This window comes from Harpia harpyja, chromosome 14 (assembly GCF_026419915.1).
Source record: "Harpia harpyja isolate bHarHar1 chromosome 14, bHarHar1 primary haplotype, whole genome shotgun sequence".
NCBI lineage: Eukaryota > Metazoa > Chordata > Aves > Accipitriformes > Accipitridae > Harpia > Harpia harpyja.
The window spans coordinates 10,641,386-10,664,980 of NC_068953.1; the positions used below are offsets into that span (position 1 = coordinate 10,641,386).

The window sequence follows — 23,595 nt, forward strand, 5'->3', positions numbered from 1 at the left end:
ATCATATCATATGTGACAGTTGTTCTGCTCAAATGTTAGTTACAAAATTTCAGAGGTCTCTAGAAAACTAACATTGAGAAGTGCCTTTCCAATAGCTTCAGTCTTGGGAATATCTGAATCATTTTGGTTGAAATTTTCAAAGGAAAGTCATCCAAAGGCAGACATCTAGAATGCAAAATTTCAACCAAAATAGTTAAAAGTTTGGCAAATGAAAACTATAACTTGGATAACAGCATACAATTGTACCAACAATGCCATAACCTATAACACCACACATTACTTATAATTTATATAAAATAAGGGAAAAAAAAAAAAATCTGTATTCTGAGTTGTGTCATTCACGGTAGAACAATGTAGACACCCCATTTTGATTTGTTCACTGAAGTACTATATACCCATTTGAGCAACATTTTCTTTAATACTGTTCTGCAGCTGTACGGGTTAAATATGAATTTCAATATTCTGAACACCTATTGGCATAATAGCTTCCAATATGCATCAAACAGAATATTAGAGGGATTTCATATTATCTGTAACTGCACAGACATGCATTAATGCAATTTCATACAAACACTAAACTGTTTACTCTACAAATCTCTGGTTAGACAAGGCAGAAGCAAGGAGAACCCTAGGAGTGTGACTATACAGAACTCTGCTGTTTGCAACTCCCAATGGTTTGCAGTCTACCCTAAGCCTTCAGGGTACTACAGGACTTAATTGTATGTGCAGAGTAAGCTGATGCTATTTTATACCAACTACTGCACTCCTGTCATACTGTTAACTGTCTATTTCTCTTCCAGATTTTGATGGGTACTTCCTGTTGAGGATGTGTTCATTCATTGAGAATTAATACCAAAGCATAGGTATTAGCGTTTCTGAACACTAATTTCGGATAATCAAGTTTTGTTCAAGAACAGTGTGGAAAACTTACTTGGTTTATTTTCTACCCTAAGCATTCATAAGGATTGTAAGTGTACATGCTGAGCACAGCAAGTTTAAATCTTTCAGGTATCTCTACAGAGCTTTAAACCCCACACAGATGTAAGTAGTCAGGCTAGAATTCTGCACATGCAGTTATGAATACTTTTGATGTGGGAACAAAAACACCACGAAGAGATCTTGTTGGGGGACTGCTGGCAATGAAACATCACAACTTACAGTATGATTAAATACAATCAAAATAACAAACATGAAAAAAAAGAAAACATGATTTGCTTATCCCATAGGAATAAAACAAAATGTCTCTGAACTATGAAATTTTTCCCCAATGACAGTTATGAATTACTATGTACAACTTCAATTCTTACCCTACATTTCTCCTGAATTACAGCTAAATGATACCAACACATTTTCAGAAGGCTAACCCAAAATTCTTTTAAACTGAATATCAATTAGAAGAGTTCATAGATATGTTTTTAAAGGGGACACTCCACAGATATAAAAAAAAAACTTCACAGAAGTTGCATCAGATGTACATATATTCTGTTCCGTGAAGATGATTTTTATTCAAGAATATAACTATATACAGAACTCTTGACAGTATTCATTAACCAAGACCTCATTAACCTTCTCTTGCATATCCTAGGTTTTTACAACTTATAAAGATACTTTACAAAACTATGCATAAAAGTCAGAATAGAAAAATTACAAAGCACTTTTTTCTCAAAAAGTATTGTATAACAATACAATAGGGAAACTTAGTTTATTTATTCAAATAGTCACAGCGTAAGCTAAACGAATACAGAATCACAAACAGCTTTCATGAAGTAAGAGATAAAAAGGAGAATCTCAAATTTGTTTTTCTGAAAACCTGGTCTTCAGTTAGAGCGAAGTAGTAAGTGCAGTCATCTCTTTCTATGCAACCTGAAATTTAAATGAGAAGCAGAGGACAGTTTCATATTCTTGCATTAATTTCTGTCCAGTCTGACCGTTTTCATAAATGCTGTTGATAGTTTAAAGCAATCTGAAAAAAAAAGTTGAATCCAGGTGCTCAGCTAAAGGACTGTAATTCCCTAAAGTCCAAAAAACAATCGGTTCAAATCTCAACTCCTTATGCTTCCAGAGAAAATTGAATAGGTTTGATCAATTATCTGTATATACACTCAAGGAGAGATGAAGGCAGACAGAATAACTGCTATTAAATTGGATCCTGAGGGCTCTTTTCTGTATCATATATTACTTTTTGTAATTTCTAGAGTTTGACTTAAATTCTTAGCCAAAATTTCCTCCTCTTTCCATACAGCCATATAGATAATTCCATTGCACTCTCCGATTTACTTCTCTGAATTTTAGCTTGTAACAATGATTCTGTACTTCCTTTATTGAGGTCTTCAAACACTTTGAGCATTTTGGAATTGAAAACACCATAATTAGGAAAAAAAGACTCATCAAATAAAAAAGTTATTTAGGAATTACTGTTATTGCAGTGATGCATCCAAAGCAGAAAAAACAATAGGTTACATTGAATTTTGCCAAAATTTGGGGCAGAATCCTTGGAAGTGTAACTTTCCAAACTCCTTCCTCAACTGACAGGCCTAACAGCAAGACAGAGTGACAGAGTGAGAGGATAACAATCTAGAGCCTTATATACAAACACACTAATCAAATAAAAAACTATGTTTTAAAAAAAAAAAAAATTTTTTTTACACAGCAATTTTGTTTTCTACAGCAAAGCTCAACCTAATGTTTAGAACAATAGTGAAACCAGTATAAGGTTAACAATCTAGAAAAATATATAAAGAAATACAGCAGAAAGTAATAGGATTGGCCTCTGACTTTTAAGTGTCAGATGTTAGAGTAACTCAATGTTTCAAGAATCAAGTTACAATTTTTACCTAGTCTTATGAAAACTTAGAATAACCATTAGGGCAGCCCTTCTATTGTTGCGACTCAAAGTCCCTTTAGCAGCCCACTCAACACCTAAAGGTTCATGGCATTGAGTCTAAATGTAGTTTTACTAGAATTGATGGCAAAGGGTTTGAACATCAAGCTATCTCCAGAGCAATGGATTTCACTTCCATGACTAAACAGGACACAGTTAATGACTCTTGGTCCTTGAATTTTCAAAATAAGTCTCCAAAAACCTCTGTTCTGCAATCACTAACAAAGTGTTATGATGACCTACTCTAATATCAATGAACACTAAAAAGGAAAACAGTAATACCAATGCTGAGAATTAATGTGAGGAAGAAAAGCTGCTTGCTGGAAAAAATGAAGACAATGCAAAATGTAACTTAGAAAAACAAAATCTTCTGACTCCAGATACTGAAGTCCTCCTTTCTCTAGATGATACTTAGTATATCATACCTTCTTCACCATGTCTTTGGCTTTTCTTACTCTTTTCTATTTTGAGCTCTAGCAGACAGGCATTATTGATGAATGAAATGGCTCCAATGAAGTTAATATAAAGATGAGGTTAAGATTTCACTCTAATTTCTTCTTCCTTACACACTGAATAGGATCATTATCTAGACAATAAAATATCATAATACATACTTAGCAATCCTATACTTGTTTCATATATGGAATTAAAGGAAGACAGAGAGGAAAAGAGGAATTAATATAATTAAAACTTTTCTAAAATGTCTTCCATAGCAGTGGTTTTAAGTTTGCTTTTTGTTAAAATTACCTAAACGTGCTGTCTACACACACAACTAAAGTATTTATTTCCAGAAGGCTTTCTAATTATTCCTAAAATCTATTCTTTCACAAGCAAACTGAATTGCTGTCTTCACTCCTCCTCCTCATCCAAAAAAACAAACCCACAGCAACAACCTGACAATTCCTTTCTTCAAAAGCAAAGGAACAAAAAAAGCCATAGTCGGTATTCTTAGTGGCCTTTTGTAAGATTTCCATGGATGTACCAAACACATCAGCAGGGCACATAAAAGCAAGGATCTCCCTCCTGCAGAAGACGGTATTGTAAAACATCATTTAACTACTTTCTTTAGTTACAATGTTATCACAGCAAAATACACTTAACCATATAAATGCATGTTATTGAGAACAGCTGCATTTTGATCTTGCAACACAGCAGGAAAATAACTACAAATACATAACAAAGTTAACATTTTATAAGAAGTGAAATGTTCACACTTCCCTCTAACCTAACAGTGAAATGTTTTGCACAGCACAGACTTCCTGCTTCCTTTTTACTTTCAGAACCAATACCACTCAAGACTGCTTTTAGCATCATCTTAAGAGATATGTTTTACAAACAAATCTTAAAATTGTCGCTATGCAATCAAATTTATTTCTAGATCCTCAGCCAAAAAAACTGCACACCTTTCTGCTCTTTAGCTGTACCATTCATCTCCCAACAGGACTCCGACTCATGACTAGGATTCTTGACTTATGTGGTTGCAAGATAAACATCACCAACACAGACAAACTCAACCTGAGCCTTTGATACAGCTTCTGTAAAGCATAGTTCATTTAACCAGCTTCTTTCATCCAATCAAACTCAGAATTATCTAGAGTACAAACAGCTTCCTCTAGTTCCCCTGTGGAAGGTGTGGCATCAGAAGCAACTGGACACTGTTTCCCGTTTCTTCCATGTCTCAGAGCTTTTATATTCACTTAATGGAATATTTCCTTATAGCTTTTAGATTGAAGTGAAAGGTTTTTCACTGTTGCTTCTTTCATAAGTTTTAAAATACTTTGATAAAAATATTTCTAGCCTATTTTACACCCATTCAGACTTCCAGAAAGTACAAGAACCTCTCCATATCAGAAATATTCTTCTCAGTATTTTGAGTGTCTGTTTCTATGCAAAAATGGAGTTCATCCAGGTTTCAACTTTTTGATCTAATTAGGCAAGTTTATTTTTATTATTACAAATGCTAACTGTATACTGGCATATACACGTACCTAGATTAAACTATGTAATATATACAAATGCAATATGCTTCACATTCCAACTGCAAACTTGCTGTAATGCAGTATTAATATTACTTGTATAGGAAGCAGTAACGTGAGCCATAAACAAAATGTTTTTCTGGCTCATAGCAAACGACTATGGCAGTTCACGGAAGAGCAAACCTCTAACTAGAAGAGAAAATCATGACAACCCTTTCTGCTACGTCATCAGATGAGGTAATTCACTTTCTAGACAGACAATTACTTTTTTTATGTATTAAATGTAACTTATAGCTTATTTAGCTATTTACTTAATTGCAGTCAGTGTTGGCCTCTCTGGAAAGAAATACAAAATAATTTATAATTTATGGCAGCAAGAGACAATGATAGGTAAGAATATTAAAAGCATAAAATAGCAGTCCGGTTTTATCTTAACTACCAACATATACATACACTGAAAAGCCATACAAGTAACCTTTAAAAATATAAATGGCTTAAAATGAGCTTTGTGGGAATAAGTGGCCAAATATAAGCATCTAGCTTATGGACCTGTGGTCCTGCCTAGCCTCCAACTACCACTTCCCAGAAGGACCAGGCCTCTGGTATCTGCTAGTCCTGTCTAGATAGTGTCAGACAGCCTAAGGTGTCAAAATAGCATTACATGTCTATGTTTAGCCACCTGAATCACTCTTCTCTAATAACTCTACCACTTCACATAATTAGGAATGGAGTTAATGAATCATATCTAAATAAGATTATCAGAACTAAAGTCATGGATATGTACTTTATGTCACTACATCTAAAATATTTTCAGGAGTTAAAGCATTATAAAACGAATACAATATAACTATGATACAATTAGAACAGTACAAGTAACAATATCAAATTAGAATAATGGGGCTCTCCACGAAACAGGGGCTCTAAATTGGTCACAGTACACTGGGTTATCTTACGAGCACATTCAATGACTTGCTGATCAATACAAAGTTCAGAGTTACGACCACATTCGGAGGAACTAGGCAGGATTATTACACACGTTACAAGATTGTACTATGAGCGCATATAGTCACTGTTCCGTGAGTTACAAAATTGTTCCACTGAAATACAAGAGTATTTCAGTCATATCTGATATGTACAAAAATCAGCATTCTATACCCAGCAGCAACATCAGCTATTCGCTTACATGCCATAACTCGTTCCAACTTTTCACTAGTGTTTGTTTTTAAATGCAATATTGAGGTAGAGATGTTTCTTATTTTCATCGTTTTAGGTTTTCATGTTTTCTGTTGCACACATAAATGGAAAAGGAAGTGGGTGAGAGGAAGCAAAGATTAAATGAGTTGACAGTAATTGAAAACAACACGCTTTCTGCAGATGTGGCATTTTTTTTTTTTTAATCACTACAACTTCCCCTAGCACAAAGAATCTTTCTTATTCAGGAGACAGCCTATGGGTCAGAACCCTCCTGTTGTACTAAAAAGGAGATGAGGTTGAAAAATTAATTGGTCTCCAAATTTATCCCAATCTTTTCCATCCTAGTTTTATAAAAGACGGAAATGAACAAAGACAGGCAAAAGCATAAACTCTCTGTAAGGTAGTAAGCACTAGGTATATATACGTATGTATGATTTCTTCATATAATATGCTTTCTTTTAAGCAACTTTGTTTTATGAAGTTTTTTTAATTAACCGACCAATAATGATATTGAAGCAGGTATTGGAAAAAATATGCATTTTTAGCATGGAAAAATCCACAGCTTTCCTGTACAAAATAAATTGCTTTCCACAACTTATGGTATTAAATGAAACGCAACTTTCAAAGGTCATATAAAGTACAAAACTTTCTACACACCGAGAAAGAGTGTGCAGTGTTGAGTTTCATGTTAGAAATATGGCTGAATGACATAAACCTCCTAGAAGAGAATGTAATTAACTACTTAGTGAAGCTTTAATTAGAAGTATCATGACATCTGATCCTAGATAATGTTCTATGAGAAGAAAGGCTATTCAAACAACAAGCAATACAGGAAGGATTATCTCTAGTGCACAACATCTTTTTCCTCAATATGCCTGTTTATGAGTGCCCACAGAGGGACATTTCCTAAACTAAAAAAGCTAATATGAGACATTTACCTTATCCTGAATGTTTAAGAACAGCTTTTGTTAATCATGCCTACATCTTGATGTATAAAGGAAAGGTAGATGTCACCTGTGCCATCTCCAAACCCTACTTCTATTATACTTGTGGTAATTTCCACACATACACCCCCTCAATTCATGAGATGCCGCAAACATATTCTGAAATTCAGAAGAGAACTTGACCGGAGAGTGAAAATTTTTCTCTCTCTGTTGATGTCTTTGGTTTTCATTCATGTAGTATTTTAAATATTATTTGGTTGTAAAAACTTCTATAAAAGTTTTCATTTTCTTCCTGGGTACACACAGCCCCATTTATAAATACATATATTTATAGATAGTTGTCTAAAAGATCAGCAAAGCTTTAGGTATTGGTGCAGTACCTCTAACACTAGTTCTTACAAGTATGGATCAGCAGCATCACTAGTATGTTTTATTGGAAGTGTCCAGCAGAAATCTTACCACAAAAAGAGCAATCAAGTGAGACAGTACAGGATTTCAAGTAGACTTATGAAATAGTGCTTGTAGCATATTTTTTAATTGCACAGCTGTGACTCGGCATTATCTCGTCAGATCACCCATTTCCCTCAGGAAACATAATTAACACAATCTTCCACAAGTCTTTATTTGTAATTTACTCAGAATAGCTAGAATTTTATTACATTAACTAGCATGATTGTAAAACTAAGATCTAACCATTAAAATATCTAAGTGTTGGGTAAGATTTTCAGCCAATGGTAATAAGCATTGTTTCACTCATTTTAACTAAATGTGAACAAGTGATTACACTTATATTATTAATTTGTTCCTTCACTCAATTAAGGAAAAGATGAAGAATATTTGGAATTATATGTTAAAATCTATTTTAATTGCAGAATACTGGAGCGGGGAAGCAAGATCATCTGAAGAAATTTATCAGCTCTGTTTCCAGTTCTGCTTCTTACTATTTTTACTTTGACCAAGTCATTAAAGCTCTATATAGCTAAATGTGTATTTTATATATATCCCAATATATTTTTACAATAGACATAGATGGGATATTATTGGATGGTCTTCCTTCAAATTGTGATGGTGCTGTAGAAGAACCTGTCCATAAAACGCTAACCATTAAGGAAATAAAATTGGTTCAATAATAACAATTCTTGTTTAGGCCCGATTTATCCGCCATTTGACCAAGTTTCCCTTATGCTATTGTGTATTACATTAAAAGTAACACTAACTACAAGAATTCACAAAGTTTCTTTAAAACTCAAGAAAATTCCTATTTGGATAATGTGACCAAATTACAGGGTGGTTAGTCCAAAAAAATATGTTACCTGAAAGATGAAGAGAGATTTACAAAATATAGCTGTCTACTGAGTAAATTTTACATTGAGTTCCTGGACAAGTACATGGTGATCACAATAACTAAAACATCTGCTTTAATGAATAAGAAACTTACATGTCACAGCAACACCTAAACAGATTATATATTTATACTAACAGTTAGCATTTTGGACTTTGACCTTACTAAAAACAAGACCTAAAATTTATGTTGTTAAAAATGCTGAAAGATTTTATTTAAATTATATTGTGTTTGTCTAGAGGCCCATGACCTTGTAATTTTTTATGCAGCAGAATGATGAAATGATTTAAGATACTAGTGGTTTTAAGAAGGATTTTGTGTTCATCATTTAATGCAATCAAAAAGGAAAAAATAAATGGAAGGGGTATTTTTATGTGGTTAAAATCTTTCCAAAATTATATACTGGGGGAAGAAGATAGTAAAATTATTTCCTCTCCCCTCCATTTCCAATGGAGGAAACAGTGTTCTTCAAAACACATGACACCTGTGAGGTAATTTGCATTAGGTGTAAAGATACAAAACACACCCTAGGGTATTTAAAGCGTGTTTTAAAAATTATAAAGTATGTTGATAGTGCTGGCTCCCCAGAGAATCCTTTAGGTCAAGTGAATATCCACTTCCACAGATGTTCTTATCTTGTAGCAATCCATTTTTAAGAACACCTGTTAAACATTCTACTTGGCAGCACTGGTTCAAGTGTAAAGTCCACAGTAGGATGTTACATGTTTATTTTCAGGCACATAAAAAAAGAGTAATTAAAAACCAAGGAATTCTGAATTTTCTTTAGTGAATTTATATGAAAAACAATAAGTCAAGGTGGTGTAATCAGAACGAGCACAGCTGAGCATCACACCACACATACATTTAAAAAGTATGTTGTCATGCATATGAAATCATGAAGTTCAAACATGACATTTTTTTAAAAACTTGAAGTAAGTATCACTGAAGAGATATTACAGCAAATCTGTAGATATTACAGCAAATTAAATAAGTTTCAGAAGTCCTTTCTGAAGATAAATGAGTAAGCTCCAGTATTTTGATAAGTAGCTTAGGTAGGAAAAAGCACCAGGCCTCAGAAGCCCTCATTCAAAATCTGCCATCCTGGGATAAACAAGATCTAAGGGCTCAACCTCTATATTAAGGCTAGTGCACATGCAATCTGAATTTAATTCAAATTAAGTAAACTCTTTGGACCCTGTCAAGATGCTTACACAACCAGTCCTTTACATACAGCTTAAGAACAGTCAAAAAGAGCAGTATGTTTGTACAGTTTCTATTTTAAAACCAATTTCTCTTGTGTCTGTAGCTCCACAAAGTATGATTGAATTAGTAATAGTTATCACCACAGCAAAATATCTAAACACAAGGAGGAGGGGATCTTGATTTTCAAACATTTTACGCTTCAGGCATCGTTTTAAAAATGAAATATGCTGGAAGTCTGCATTACAATCAGACGTTCATGAATATCAAACTCTAGTAATCACAATCATTTGATGGGGTTATTGGCATGTGGAGGCCATATTAAACACAAATTTAATTACAAAGTGGTGTAAGTTGGGATGTTTCTAATTTGGGATATTTGATTAAATGTAGAACAGACTTAAACTGACATTGTGACTTTGAAAATGCACTGTGGTTTTTCAGAAATAGCAAATTAAAAAGAATCTTTAAGGAAGCTGCCTAATAAAAAGCAAAGACACAGCTGAATTCCAGCAGATCTGGGTGATATATGTGGAAAGGCCCAATTAATGAAAACCACGATAAGAATAATACTCTCACATTGTCAAACAAAGAATTTTCATATTCTTCAGTGCAGAAGAAAAGGAATCATATTTTCTCCTCTTAACATACTCCACTGTCACCACTTCAGAACAAAACCTTCGCGTAACTGCTGCTCTAGTTTCAACCCTCCATACCAAAGGAAGATTACTGAATTATAAATAACTTTCAAAAACCTCTAATGACAATTTCCCAAAGTCATAAATATATATATTTTTGTGTAAGTATCTATACTGAATAGCCTTAATTTACTTACATTTTCCATAGGCTGGAGAAAAATATTAGACTTGTAGTTTGTTTATGGTGTGCAGTATACGGGAACAGAGTATAAAGTATTAAAATTCTGATGACCAGAATAGTTAGACTAGTTCATGAAAATATTTCTCTGGCCATTTTTTTCTCCTACATCAAAAATAAACTGATTTGGGATAATCGACAATTGTAGGTAATCACCTGAGGAATATAATCTCATTTTCCCCTCTGTCCATACCAAAAATGTACAAGAGCCTCCTCAGATCTACTTAGCTCATTTAGTGGAGCAAATTCCTACTAACAGGGTTAAGCAAACAAATTTGATCTATTCATCTATTCTTCAAGACATGCCAGTATCCAATTAATTTCTCTTTAATAGCTGTTATATGAATTAATACTTATATTACAGCTAAACTCTACAGGCACTGCTTGCTAGAACATGCCTGAGCAACACACACTGATCTGTCTGAAGCGTGCTGAGTAAGGGAGACAGAAGGAGAGCTGATGCAAATTAACTAAGAAGAAACAAAGATTACTTAAGCTCTATCCGATGAAGATTTTAATCAACTTCATGTCCAAAATAAAAGCATTTATCAAAGAAAAATCTGCTAAGCTATGTGCAACAACTGGAAGACAAAACAATGAAACGCAGATTGGTAAAACCTGGACTTCAGTAGAAGACACAGAATGAGAGAAGATCACCAACAACCATTAATTTACTGCACACAGGAAGGATGGAATTTAAATGGAGGGACTTTTCTATCACACCAAACAGAGAGGTAATATTTCAACAGTATGTAGTTATAATTAACGACACTTTAGTAAAGCTTCACATATGCTTGTTATCTTTTCACACCTGCAAAATTACATACAAGATATTACTTACCTATTTTTGCAGTCCACACTAAAACACTAATTTGAGAAAAGGTAATAAAATCCCTCAGGAATAAAGGCTCAGACTACAGAACAATGTTGTTGACCACTTCCTTAAACAGTAGATGAGGAATGGCAAAGCCACTCTGGAGGCAAATTTGCATCTTCTCACTCCTAAATGAAGTCCTTGTCCATTGCATCACACTACTTCAATTAAACGAGACCTGATCTAAAGCTCCTGAGAGTAAGTCTTTTACAGGCAGATATAACCTCAGTCTGCCCATGTTCCAGGCTGACCAGAAGCTGCAAAGCTGCTGTGAGAGCAGATACAAACCCTGCTAATACTGTTGTAAGGCAGGAAATACTAGCTAGGGTTCAGCACTGCTCTAATCACAGCTACAGAGTTTTCAGACAGAGCAAGCTTCTGCCTGCTAACCCCCCACATGAATATATACTCCTAATATAGCACACATTTTTTTAACAGTATAACATCATATTGTGATCCAAATATGCTGAATAGTTCATGAACACATTTAGACTTCAGGTCACTTAATGAATTTACTAAAGACTTGTAACTCCACTAGAACAGCAAAACATCTAATATACTGTTCCTTTGCATGGTTTCTAGTTTAACAGAAAAAAAAAAAAGAGTACTAGTTGCAATTACATGAAAATCCATACAAGTTGTAGAGCTTCTGAATTCCAATTAGTACTGTGTAACAAAAGACTATTTTAAGAACAAGACATAGATATAGGAGACATGCATTATCTCAATTTTGCCAGCTCTAGCCATACAAACAAGGCTACCTTGTTCATTAGATAGAATAAATCCATGTCTAAGTGCAATGTAATTACCCGACTGCCTAATAACAATTTTGACTCCCAAGAGAAAGCACAGCATGTAGTCTGAAAAGCAATGTTATTTTCAGGACTACTCTAACATTAGACTAATAAGACGACACAGCAAACAAAAGGCTTTAAGATCTTTCAGAGGTGACCAAACTCCATTGGTATGTGGAATGTAAAAATCACTACACACTGAGGACTGCCAATATTCCCGAACTGGTACTGTTGACTGTCAGTGTATAAGGTGACCTCCTCTCTTTATTTTTCTTCCCATTTTTATTTTTTATCCCATGCTCCCTTTCATCATGAAGCAGCCTGGCCTGGCACAAGACAGATAAAACAATCTTCTGCCTTTATTCCAGACTTGTGATAATAAGCAGGAACAAAAACCCCCCACATTAATGTGATATATTATGGCACAGCTGCTCAGTAAAAGGCTACCCTGAAAAGTTTCTGTTGTACAAGCCAGTGTTCTAGTGAGTGATGCTGTACTGGAATTCTATCACAAGAGTTTCTACACATGCAGTTGCACACCTGAGATGAGATGGAAACAGCTGTCTGGAGGTTTTTTCCACTAGTTGAGTACACATCTCAACTACTCAGCAAAACAAATCACTTAGAACACGCTATTTATATACAGTGCTCTTTCTGTATACAAACCAATCAGTACACACTCTGATTTAAAGAACTGCTCTGATATGCAAGACAGTATATGGAAACTGGTCCAGACTACCTAGAATTAACCCCCTCCCTCCAAGGACAAGAGCTAGATCTAAAACATGGAACTCACTGACAGATGATGTAAGAATATCTATTAATCTTTTTGCACTCAGAACAAAACAAAGCTCAGTATTTGTTAAGCCATTCCCACAGAACTGCTCTCATAGATTAACTCATAAAAACCCTATCTCCTGCCAATGTAAAAATAGTTGAAACATTGTCAATCTTCAGGTATTTTGAAAGAATCAGATCTCATTATCATGACAGCCATATAAACACTCAGAATGCTGATCTTAAAAGTTCTGTTCCACATGAATGTACCGCTAAAACTTCACTTTAATTATACCTGTAAGAGAGGATCTACTCATTTTCTTGTATACTCTTTCTATTGCTACTAAGAAAATCTTTACTTGCAATTTCAGGTATTGATTTAAATGAATAAGGTGGAAGCTAAAAGGACTGACAGAATCAAGAATCAATGGAATCTGATCATTTTAGTCACAAAAAAAGAGAAAGTGAAATGATTCAAACTAGTGCTCAATAAGCAATAGGTAAAGCAAATGGGGGAGGAACAGTCTTTCTAACACATAATAGAAATGTGTAACAGGTCTAGGCAAGTAGAACGGTACAGGGTACAGTGACAATACAAAAATCTTATCTATTAGATTAAAACTTTCAAAATCAAGAAATGTATGTATCCAGACCAAAAGAAAAAAAAAACCAAAACACCACAAAAGACTTCAAAGACTTCATTTCTAAGTTTAGTTAATCTGTGAGCTTCAGTGGGGGTGGACGAGAGACATACAATGCCTTTGCCCTAGAGTTGTGCCTTAAAGAAGGCTCAGCTCTCATTCATTTGTTCATTTCTCCAATTCATTTGCTGATTGTGCAATATTTGTTTACAGCTCTCCCAGAGGCAGATGAACAGGTCTCTGAACTAGTAGTGCCATGCGTTGTTCAAGTTCAGTCAATCCAATCAACTAACTTAGAGTCACATTAACCATCAAAGATACGCAGAATTTAGTCAATTGGTTAACACATTCAGATAATACAATAGGTTAAAATGGCCTTAGGCATCGCAGCTCTTGATCTAAATCCAAGCTAAAGAATATGCCACAAATTTGCTTTAGAGGTGCAAAACAGTGAGAATTTCTCATTGAAGAAATGCAAATGGTTATACTCAATGTTCTCTCACATGCCTAAGTATCCTACATGTTTGAGAAAGAGGCTACTAATTTTACAACAAAAAGAAAGGTGTTCATTCTGACACTGGTACAGATTCATCTCTTATTCAGCCAGTGAAAACAAAGGAAATAATGTTCTTTATCTCCATTGCCCACATTTTGATTCCAGCTGTTGGGAATATGTCAGAGACAGTGAGGAAGAGCTTAGCTATTTTATAAGCAATTCTGCAGAAAGAAAGATATAAAAACTTGAAGCCACATGCTGTTCATGTGCACAGTCATATTGTGGGGGCCATATACTCCAATTAAACAATGGTGAGAGGAAGAATAAAGTAACACCACACCCAGCAGACAATATGGCGCCCAAAAATATTCAGTATGGCTCTAAGACAGATGAGAAGGTCAGTGGGTTTTGACTGTGAATAGTACATCTCATTTTAGCACCCTTCTTTTCTCCTTCTGGTATCTAGAATCCCTAGGAAAAAGAAAAACTGGAAGAGTATTCCAAGTGCTGCACTATTCTTGAAAGCCTCCGTAATGGCACAGTGACTTGGCAATGTGTGGCCAAGTACCTATGCATCTCAGGAATGAAGCACATTCCAGAGAAGCTCTTTAATGCTACACAAGCTCTCCAAGAGCATACTCAGACCACATCCAGCAATTTCACCTCTGCATGCCCACAGCAGGTCCTGATGCAAGCACCTGGCAACAAGACAACCTGGGAGCAGATACCGCTAACTATCTCCTCTCTCCTTGAAACAAAAAGCTTTGGGAGTTCTTAAAGGGTACTACTCTGCTCAAATAATATAACAGAATAAATGTGGGACATAGGCGTGAAAGACTGCATTGTGTGTGTGTGGTTTGGGAAATAATTTCCTGAGCTACTCCAAACTCAGAAGGCTTGTTCAATAGAACACTAGTATGTACATGAAGTTGGATCTCCTCCAGAAGAACACAAGTATAATAAGATATGAAGGCCTGATTTTCTTCAGAATTAAGGGAAACATGACCTTGAATCTTCCCACTCATTAGCTGCCAACAAAGCATACATGATTTGTGGTTGGTAAATAAGCAACACCTGGCTTACCCTGGATAAATGGGACAGATGCTGCTTTTAGGGATAAACAAAAACTTGAGCGAGAAATTTTAGTAACAGTTGATCATTCTCTAGTAACAAAGTCATTCCTTATCTGATTAGAGCATAAGCAATTTGAAGGCATGGTTGTATGCAGCATAAGTGCATATGTGCACTGGACAATCAATGCCAAAGTGTTGGTAGCTGTTATATTATCAATAGATAGTACAAGGTCCCTAAGCTTTCAAACTGCTAAAAGTAGGTATTCATATTGAGCTAGCAGAGCTTAAGAATTTGTAGTACAAATATGCAAAGTCTCAAAAACTTGTGTCTTCTGAGAGTGTCCTATTTATAGAATCCTTGTCAACAGGACTTGGAGATAATATAAAATATTCACCAGAGGACAAGATGACAGCGATCCTAGAGAGCTGCATTTAATAAAATCATAATTTATTAGTAATTTGTCTTTTGAGATCCAAAATCCTCCACTCTAAATGTTAACGATGACAGAACAATTCTATCCTACAAGATTGTTTTTTAAAAGTCTTCCAGGCAAGAACAGCTTAAGAGAGTAGAAATTAATTTGCTCTTGCTCTTTAAAGCACGATTAAGTAGTCTACAACACAGGAAATTAGACTGATAAAGCTACAGACTGCTGCAGTGTCACCCCGGTCATATTCCAGTACCTGAACCTGGGGGCAAGTCTCTTGCTTTTTCAGAGATAGAGACACCAGTTTCTTTGAAGAACAACTGGTTGGGGAATCATTCCAAAGGCATCTGATATCTTTGGTTCCACTGTTTAGTAACCAGGCTTCAAGTCAGGGTAAGGCAATCTGTATTTAAGAATAACATGAAAGAGGAAGAACCTCACAGATTAGTTAGGATCTGGGAGAAGATTTCTCTTGGTGGAGAAAGTTGGAGACTTTTCTCACCTGTAAATCTAAAGTAGTAACAACAGTAGACTGAAGCCTCCAGTATTAGAGCCCACTGGGAATACCAGACTTCCAATCTGGCTCTCAGTAACAACCAGCAAGGCTAGGATTAGGAACAAAATTTCTGAAAGTACACTGAGACTACATAAAGTCAGAAATCCAGGTCAGAAGAAGTTGCAAAACAGTGGAAAGTCCAAGTCTGCACATTAGAATTTCAGGAACAAACCAAAAAAGCTCACTGCTTCACAGGCATGTGTCAAGCTTCTGCTTTCCCTCCCGCCACCGCCTCCGCCTACTCTGGTTTATCATACTGACTGAAGCTAGGGTCAGAACTTCAAATACAGAACAGAACTTTATTCAAACATCCCCAACCATCCTCCAAGGCCAGAAAATTCAATGGCACGATTATTCTGAGGACAGTAGAGAGATCACTCTTTTAAGATCAGCAGTGCCCCCTGACACTGCTCAGTAGACTTGTGGCCAGAAGGTCAACTTTTCTTTTCTCAACGTAACTCAGGTTGTGTCAGAACTATTGGGGGGCTCTAGACCAAACTGATCATCTGATTTGCTCATCAGGAACAGCTGGATATGTTCCCATTTCTCCTTTCAGGCCTTTGAATTAGAGTTCTGTAAAATACAACATTAACCCAGAAAGTATACTTCACATAAGCGTTACAAACATTTTCTGTACCTGTAAAATGGAAAAACACGTTCTATTCAATTCAAACATAGATTCATTTTTGCCTTTGTAGGGTTCAAGAACAAAGAAGAAAAATCCTTACACCTAAAAGGCAACAACACAAGGCAAGAAGTAATAGAAAATAAAACCCAGTAGAAGTTTAAAGAAAAGAAAAAAAGAAAACCAAGGCCATCGCCCAAAAAGCTGCGAGGACACCCCCCGATTCAGTAGAAAGTTGAGAGAAAGTGATGGCATGAGACAGGCTCTAGCCAGATATACTATCTCTATGCCATATGTGGAACTCACAAACATCTACCATTTTTCTTAAGGTTTAAAATCTCAGGCCTTTCTTTCCATCCATTTCTGAGAATTTTTACACTTCCTAAATTGAAGATTTTAGGTACTAATATGTCAGATAACAGAAAAGTGGAAACCCTTATTTCCCATGCTAAATCAGACTGACTTTGGCTAGTTTTGTTTAGTAAAGCACAAAGCTCAAGTTAAGCTTTGCAAATAGGCCAGTAGTACTATATTGGGTCTGGCTGAGATGGAGTTAATTTTCCCCACAGCAGCCCTCATAGTGCTGTGCTTCGTATTGGTAGCTAGAAAGGTGCTGATAACACACCAGTGTTTCAGCTACTGCTGAGTAGTGCTTGCACTGCATCAAGGCTGTCGCTGCAACATTCTCCCCTCACCCAGTATGCCGGGTATGGGCAAGATCCTGGAAGGGGACACAGCCAGGACAGCTTACCCAAACTGACCAAAGGGATATTCCATACCATATGAATTCTGCTCACCAATAAAAGCTAAGAGAAAGTGGGATGGGGCATTTGTTATTACAATGTTTGTCTTCCGGAGCAACCTCTACACGTACTGAAGCCCTGATTCCTGGGAAGTGGCTGGACATTGCCTGCTGATGGGAAGTAGAGAATAAATCTTTTGATGACCTTTGCTTCTGTGCGCAGCCTTTGCTTTTGCTTTTGTTAAACTGCCTTTATCTTGACCCATGAGTTTTTTCCATCTTATTTTCTCCTGTCCCTCCCCACCCTCCTCCCCCACCCTACTGAGCAGGGGAGTAATAGAGTGGCTTGGTGGGCACCTGGCATCCGCCAGGGTCAACCCACCACAAGTACCACACTAAAACAGGACCACAAGTTTAGATTAGTCTAGAGCATGGGAAGAACAAGTTTGTGTTGCTTAGAATATATAATGAAGACATACTCTTCAGTCTACTCGGGCACTCATTGTTACTTACTTGCTTGCTGATTTATAGTTCATACTGAATGTTGTTAGGCACTAAAGTGTAACAGAATATAAACAAAACAGTTGAAGTGTTTTCTAAACAGACTACAAACTGTTTAGTTGAAATTAGTCTAATTAAAAAGAAGTTTTAATATATAGGTATAGAACTCATATAAGCAAGAAATATGATAGCTCTTAACAGTGGTTTCCATGAGACAAGCTTACCTGACTAACTTGCCTCTCCGGTTTTTTGGCATTTTACTACAGAATTACATTAACCGATTGATATCAGAACAAGAACAACTTTGGATGTATCATTTTATTATGTTCATAATGTGAATTAGGTTAACTGCTACTCAGGTGCTACTAAAACTGTAATTTGATAAATTACATTGTAAGGATTATCAGATTTCATAAGAGATCTAATACAGGTGGTGTGATGAGCAGGTACACATCCCACCACTAAGCAGCAGGTTGTGTTTGGCAGACACCCCTCAGCTGAAACAACCACAATAATGTCTACTTTGAAGCAAGTGTGTTTCGGAGGAAAAGTTCAAAAGGTGTTTAATTCCCAGGGAGTGATAATCCTAAAACTGTCTATTTTGTTCTGAGACCTGCAGGAAATACCTTCTTGACAGATCAAGTCAATTGACCTTTCCTTTCCAGAAACCTCTTGAATGTTGAAATAAATCTCACAAGAGAAAATGTCAGAGATGTGAAAATAAGAAGCCTATTTTTGCTGAACATTGCTGACAGGAATACAAACTCAGTTTTCAAGTTTATAAAGGAGTATCTATGTCAGTAACATTGACTAATAAAGTAATTGCCATAACAAATTATTTATATTTATTATCTTCAGGTAAGTAGAACATATACACAAACTATCTCTAGAGGATACTGGCCCTATTCACAGAAATTTATTTAAAATCAAAATTACATTGATCATAAAACCACCATCTCTCTGAATATTTTTGAGAGTATATTTCACAAGAATAAAGAATGGCATTCTAATGTTTTCTTTTCCAGGCAGACACAGGGAGAAACATCAATTTAAATGTAGGCCAATTTATTAATGATAACAACCCATACATTCCTTACAGTTTACAGTTTCTTAAATATTAAAAACAGATAAACCATAGCTGTAGCCAATCCTTTGCAGCTTTTCACATTACTTAGTAAGGCTACATAAAAAAGGTGTTCTCCTTTAGATTACATGCATTAACAAAACCTGTATAGTTATTTGAAAAAGAGTATCACTGTCATAATGAGATTTGGTTTACTGAACAGAGAAAATAAATGGAGAAAAAGAAGTTCAATCAAAGCTACTATTCAGTGCAAGTATTAAAAATAAAGGAAAAGAATACACTGGGTATTGCTTTGCCTCCATCAGCCCTACCGTGAAATTTTCATATCCTTTTAAAGATGTATCCGGCACTCTGTAAAAGAAAAATACACAAATACACACAAGAAAAAAGTACTCACACTGTTTGGGTGTTGAATGGCAGCTTCATGCTGCAGTCTGACCCGCTGTGGCATCATCACATCATCCTGGAATAAATAGCACACTGTTACTGAATATAAAATGGGTCACAGTACAGTACTCAGACACACATTAGAATATGCTGCTAAATTAACATCATTTTACTGGCTTGCGGTCAGAAATACGAATGGAACAAATATTAAGAGACTTTACACTTTCAGTGGATTAAACTCAATCTTGTTCAAATTGGAAGTGATCAAAACTACTACATGACAACCGCATTGTGATCTCAACGTGTATCTTATGGGCAGCCACACATTTTACATTTCTAAAGAAACTGACCAACTCTTTAACAACTCTAATAGCAGTACTGGCAGTATGTGTGGACAAGGAACTAACCTTGATTAAAAGCATGAGATTTGAGACATTCTAGCAATATGAGGAAATGTTCTTTGTAGTCTGGCTGTACCTTGTCTCTGATAAGGAAAAGCCTTCAGTCTCTAGACCTACCAATATGTCGTATTTCATGAGCACAAAAACTAGTATTTGTGAAATGATAAAGTTCTAAGGAAAAAAAAGAAAAAAAAAAAAACACACCCAAAATTCATCAGCATTGACATTGGCTTTAAAACACACCACCTAGATTTAAATTTTATGTTAATACTGCTTTCACCTGTAGCATAAAGGTCTATTTTGTTTACATACAAAAAGACAGGTTGCCTTGTAAAGAGTAAGTAATCTTGCTATGCTTCCTTGAACAGACAGGAGCTATTCCTTTCAAAACTATATTATTTTCTGTTAAAAATTTTATCCTTTCTAGACTACAGTTTTAGGGCCTATTAAAATGTCCACTGTAGCACAACTTTTCTTCCCTAAATTTAGTCTCCTGAGGTTTCTACCTATATTCTTCTCCATTCTGGTGCCATATTTCTTCCCTCTTAAAGGATCAGTTCAGTCATTCTTAGATGCTGGTTAAAGCTAACACAGCTTTTCTTCTGAGCATTTCCAAATAACCCTACCTTATCAGGCAAGCATAATTCAAAGATGCCCTGAATTCCTGTTCTAGATCCATTCTTTTAACAGTTCCTCACATTAAAATCATTCTAAGGAGATTTCTACTAAAGCCAAAACCCCAAATATTGAATTTCCAACAACTTTCACATTAAAACTTTTCAGTCAAATCAATGGCAACAAAAAAAATATATTAGTGCTTAAATATCTAGAGCTTAGAGGGTTGAATGACCTTGATATAAAGGTGACACTACAGTTTTATCAAAACCAACACAAGGATGAAAAAAGTTTTAGAAGTAGATCCAACTATTTAACACCATTCAAGGTTAAAGATAAAACAAATGAATAATAAAACTGACCCTTATCACATGCAAGTTTATAAAAGATGGAAGGAATACATTGTCAAAAGCATTCTCCTGTATTTTGTATTTAGGACATATTTAGTAATAAGCATAGGAGATGTTACTGATTTTCAAAGCCAATAGAGTGGGAAAAAAACCCACCCTGATTTCTCAACTTCTGTATATCAGTTACTTCAAAACTACAATATTATTTACCATCTAATCCACTTTATCAATACGGCACCAGAATTCAGGTACTGTATCAAGGAAATGTTCCAATCAAACATTTACCCTATTTCCACAAGAAGAACCATAATCCTATTGCTTTATGCCAAATACAGAGCCGATTTTTGTAAATTAAAACCTGTTTTTCATATAAGCAATAGGAGATACATTTTAACTGAGCTTTGTTCACTCTTTTATGAATTACTTAGGATTCTTAGATGTTGTCTTGTTAAATCCTCAAAAAATGAGAATGCAAAAGAAACCCATCAAAAAGCAAGGAATTTCAACGCTTGGAACAAAGTTACTATTATCTCTTACAATATACAACATATGCTCGTGTGCAAAAAGATTCCACTGTTTATGATCCTGCACAACAGAAATAAATTTAACAGAACTCATACATTCACAAGGCTGAGAAATAATCGACTTGATTTAAAAAAAGTTAAATCAGCGTGGAAAGTATTCAAACCAAATTCAAATATCCTATTCACCAAACAGGTCAATGATATGTTTTTATAAGCAGACAACTTGACAGGAAAGGTCTAGTTCCCCCTAACAAAACACTATGTCATTTTGATGCTATTGGCAAAGCTAACAAGTCTACAGATTTGGGTCTTAGGCTATCATCAAGATCATCAGTATTCTGTAAAATCCAGCTAAAGAGGGGGCACTATAACCACAAAAAGTTCAAAATGCCTTTTTTTATTAATACATCTTTGTTCTCTAATGCTGGAAAACTCTATGAACTCTTATTCTGAATGACATTTAAAATTTTTTTTAACTTTTTTTATTAACAGTTTTACAGATGTGATGCACTGCTGTATAGTTCTGTGATACCTTCCAGGTTCATGGAAGGAGAAAGAAAGAAGAAAAAAAAAAAAAAACAACGTAGTAGTTTAAGACTTAACTGCAAATAAAATAGTAAAGCAATTAGGCGATGAGGAAGATCAGCACAAAATACAAATCACATCCCAGACAAAACTGAGTCACATCAGTGATTTAGCTTTTCAGACTCAAGTTGGGCAACTATAAAAGAAAGCTAACTGCAAAATCCAACTTCAACATGTTACAAATTCTTTACTATTGATGACTGGGCAGGTAACCACAAAGTAGAAAACAGATATATTTATACAGAAATAATCGTAAGTAATGCAGTTGTATTCTAGACCAGTGTTTAAAAAACAAATTAAATTCTAATGAGTAAAACCAAAAAGATCGTACCACAAAATAAGAGCACTTTAAAAATTTTTCAACTTCATAGGCCATTGATAGGAGCGAGACACCCAACCACGCACTGTACTGGTAAGGGTTTATGGAGTTTAAGCAACTATAGTATCAGACAACTAAGATGTTAAAAAATTTTATCCAAATTTTATCCACAAATTTTCTATCAAAACTGTTGTATTTATGATATTGAATTCAGCAACTGTGTTGCCAGACTTCGGTTCCTACAGTCAACAGAGTCTGGTCATCTTTTTGGTTTATAACTCAGAACAAAACCTCAGTAATTAGACACCTTCCAAATTATTTCTCACTCATGTCATGTCAGACCAAAAAAAAAAAAAAAGTACCTATCTTAATGTAGCTGCTATATCAAAAAGGGAAGTATTTTTAGTTTGTTTCTGTCTCCTAAGTGCGAGTAGGGAAGGTAACAAGGTTAGCAGTGAATTACATTGACTATATAATTTTTAAAAATGGAAGTTTTTACAGAAGTTTCCACTAAAATTCAATTTTCCCTGTTACCATGGAAGTCTCTAATGGTTGTCTCCTAGCAGATATAAGGCAGGCAGGATGAAGAAAGATATCCCCCACTGAAAGAATGGACAAAAGAACAGATTTAAAATAAATGCTAGATAATTGCATGCCTCCACTGAGCATATACTTGTAATAGGATAGCTAAATAAAAAAGAATCTCTAAGTAGATCTATTTTCATATGACCCCACTCACCAAACTTAGTAGAAAAATTAAGAAAAATCTCAGATAATAGCTGGGTTTACTGTAATCTAAATATGTACAATTCAAACAAGGCCGAACAAACAGGTAAACAGCAAGAAATAAAGCAACATAAATAGAAACCTACTTTAGGGACTCAAAATAACCCAGAATTTATAGGAATTTTGTTGACTGCAAACATCCTTCCTGTTCTCCAGCATCCATTCTGAGTAGGAAAACAATTTGCTCAAAGATGGGAGAATGAAAAGGACTTTATTTCACATGAAAAGCCAGCAGGGATTTCTAAACAAGCCCAGATGTGTTTCTGCCAGTGGGGGGCCGTGATCTCCATCACCTTTCAGTCCAACAGGCGTTCTGCCTGCTTGTGTTCCTATCAAATATATCCCTTCTGCAGAAAACTCACTTGCTTCTGTCAAGTTACATACCACTTACAGATGCTGCCAAATCAGAAAAGCTAGTTATACAACTATCAGCTGGGTTGTTTTCCTTCCAACCAGAGGCACCATTCTTTATAAAAACACATGCAATTTATACTGAGCTAATTGTTTTGTTTTACTTTACTGATATGTTTAGTTGAAGAAAAGGAAAACTAAACCAACAGACTGAGCTTAAGAATATTACTCAAAGCTGATGTTGTTTCAGTATGAGTTTCTTAAATCAGTTTG

The 23,595-nt window shown here is 35.3% G+C and overlaps 1 protein-coding gene across 5 annotated transcripts in view; it reads right to left on the reverse strand.

Moving 5' to 3' along the window:
* The window catches only part of B3GNTL1 (UDP-GlcNAc:betaGal beta-1,3-N-acetylglucosaminyltransferase like 1), a 132,799-nt gene that overhangs the window by 93,496 nt on the left and 15,708 nt on the right, over positions 1-23,595 (reverse strand). For 3 of the 5 annotated variants that reach the window (XM_052809095.1, XM_052809093.1, XM_052809096.1), the window contains one exon: positions 19,402-19,467. In XM_052809095.1, the coding sequence (XP_052665055.1) occupies positions 19,402-19,467 (66 nt within the window). Of the gene's footprint in view, positions 1-11,254; positions 11,507-19,401; positions 19,468-23,595 lie in introns of those variants that run through there. The other 2 variants (XM_052809098.1, XM_052809097.1) reach the window with 2 other exon arrangements.